The sequence below is a fragment of the Amphimedon queenslandica genome, unplaced genomic scaffold (genome assembly GCF_000090795.2).
Source record: "Amphimedon queenslandica unplaced genomic scaffold, v1.1 AMPQUscaffold_6502_Cont21540, whole genome shotgun sequence".
In the NCBI taxonomy this organism is placed as follows: domain Eukaryota; kingdom Metazoa; phylum Porifera; class Demospongiae; order Haplosclerida; family Niphatidae; genus Amphimedon; species Amphimedon queenslandica.
In genome coordinates this window covers 1-1,886 of record NW_003553207.1, presented here as the reverse complement: position 1 = coordinate 1,886, position 1,886 = coordinate 1, and the positions used below count along the sequence as shown (strand labels likewise).

General features: G+C 34.6%; 1 protein-coding gene and 1 long non-coding RNA gene across 2 annotated transcripts; both read left to right on the top strand.

Moving 5' to 3' along the window:
* Nucleotides 1-169: 169 nt before the first annotated feature.
* Nucleotides 170-465, top strand: LOC109592028 (uncharacterized). Its single transcript, XR_002190130.1, has 3 exons — nt 170-207; nt 279-367; nt 428-465. It is a non-coding gene; the product is annotated as an uncharacterized LOC109592028 (long non-coding RNA).
* A 14-nt stretch (nt 466-479) lies between these two features.
* LOC109592027 (regulator of telomere elongation helicase 1-like) lies at nt 480-1,795 on the top strand. The gene is made up of 7 exons (XM_020007603.1): nt 480-505; nt 570-734; nt 828-884; nt 948-1,063; nt 1,236-1,359; nt 1,408-1,676; nt 1,747-1,795. The coding sequence occupies exons 2-6, from the start codon at nt 573-575 to the stop codon at nt 1,576-1,578; spliced, it is 630 nt and encodes a 209-aa protein (XP_019863162.1). The 5' UTR covers nt 480-505; nt 570-572; the 3' UTR covers nt 1,579-1,676; nt 1,747-1,795.
* Nucleotides 1,796-1,886: the final 91 nt, after the last annotated feature.

Below are 1,886 nucleotides of genomic sequence, written 5' to 3'. Positions count from 1 at the left end.
TGTGAGTCTACAGGGTTCTCAGGTCATTGGGCAAGATCAAGTGTGGTTGGGTTTGGTCTCCAAAGGACCAGATAATAATCACTTAAACTCGTCTTACCAAACTAGGCAAGAGAGAGAGAGAGAGAGGAGAAAAGAGAATTATTGTTTATTTAAAATTTTTTTTTAGATTTACACCAGCTTACATGGATAGTCTAGGCAACACATTAGGTATATGTAGATTACATGTCGAAGAAAAAAATTACTCCTAAATTTTTGATTATTAATTTTTATATTTTTAGTTAATTTTTTTAGAATCATACCGGACGGAGTATTGGTATTTTTTCCCTCGTATGTTGTCATGGAAACCCTTTTCACCCACTGGAAGGAGGTAAGAACACTGCAATTTGATTGGTCGGTGATGATGTCATACATGTACACATACATGTAGCATAGCAACATATTCATGAGAATGGAGCAACATAAGCAAATATTCGAAGAACCAAAGTTTAAAAATGAATTTAATTCTGTAAGTCTAATTAATACTAGTCACATGACAGTCATGTGATACATGTACATGTATATTTTTTTAGGTAATGAGTGCTTATTATGAGAAGATTGGATCGGCCGATAAAGTGGGTGGAGCTTTCTTTGGAGTGTGTAGAGGGAAAGTGAGTGAGGGGTTGGATTTTGCTGATAATAATGGACGAGCTGTCATCATTACTGGACTACCTTATCCTCCTTTTGCTGAACCCAAAGTACATAGTATTAGCAATACACAGAACATGTACATGTACATACAGCAGAGCACATGTATTTATAAATTTTTCTTATTTTTTTAATTTACCAAGGTTCAGCTAAAAATGGAATATTTGAAAGATGCTAGATCAAATTTTAATAGAACTGAAGTAAACTATTGTATTATCAGCAGCTGCAGTAACCTTCCCTCTCTCTCTCTCTCTTTCTTATAGTTAATAACTGATAAGCAGTGGTACAATCAACAGGCTACACGTGCTGTCAATCAGGCCATTGGACGAGTTATTAGACACAAGAATGACTATGGAGCAATCATTCTCTGTGATGAAAGGTAAGAGAGAGATAAAGAGACTGGAGAGAGAGGGGGGGGGAGAGAAAGGGATAAGAGAGGGAGAGAAAGAAAGGGAGAGAGTGGGACAGAGAGATGAAGGAAGGGAGAGATTTGGAAAGAGAGAAAGAGGTGTACATGACATGTGTAGATATTCATAATGTATTATTAATAGGTTTACATATTCGAGGGGACAGGATGATCTCCCTCTTTGGTTGAGGCCTCAACTTCAAAAATACGATAAATTCGGTCCAGCTCAACGTGACCTTACATCATTTTTTAAAACAGCACAAAATAAAGTAATTAATAAATAAAAATAATAGTAATATTTAATTAGTCATTATTAGTATGGTCATTTGGTATCTATTAAGAATTCTTTACCTGATATCAAACGTGATTATACTTCAGGGATAGTGGGTGGAGCTAGGGGTGTGGTTAAATTAAACCCTGATGCTATTTTTAAAGATGATGATGAGATTGAAGATATTGATATTGAAGATTATACTACTCGTAAGTAATTGATGAGTTCTTTTTATTGTTACTATTTTTAGCATCACTTTCAAATAATGAAATAGAAAGTAGGTGTGATCTACTAAGCTCCCTAAAATTTGACGAGGTATATGTTTTACATGTTTTCACATTGAATGAAATTTGCTGCTAACTTTACATGTACATGTACAAAGTAGTTACATCCTGTTCAACCTCATCATGTTGCTATGGCTGCATCTAGAAAAAGAGAAGAAGGGAAAAGAGATGACAATCCTCAGACCTCACAAGTAATTGTATCGTTGTTGTTGTTATTATTGTTATTGTTATTATTTATTTG

Excerpts from the sequence above, each read along its gene's own strand:
- LOC109592027 (XM_020007603.1), top strand. The coding sequence starts at position 573 with ATGAGTGCTTATTATGAGAAGATTGGATCGGCCGATAAAGTGGGTGGA. Across the intron at positions 885-947 it reads CAAATTTTAATAGAACTGAA|TTAATAACTGATAAGCAGTG; the intron begins GTAAACTATTGT and ends TCTTTCTTATAG. Across the intron at positions 1,360-1,407 it reads TTAAAACAGCACAAAATAAA|TATGGTCATTTGGTATCTAT; the intron begins GTAATTAATAAA and ends AGTCATTATTAG.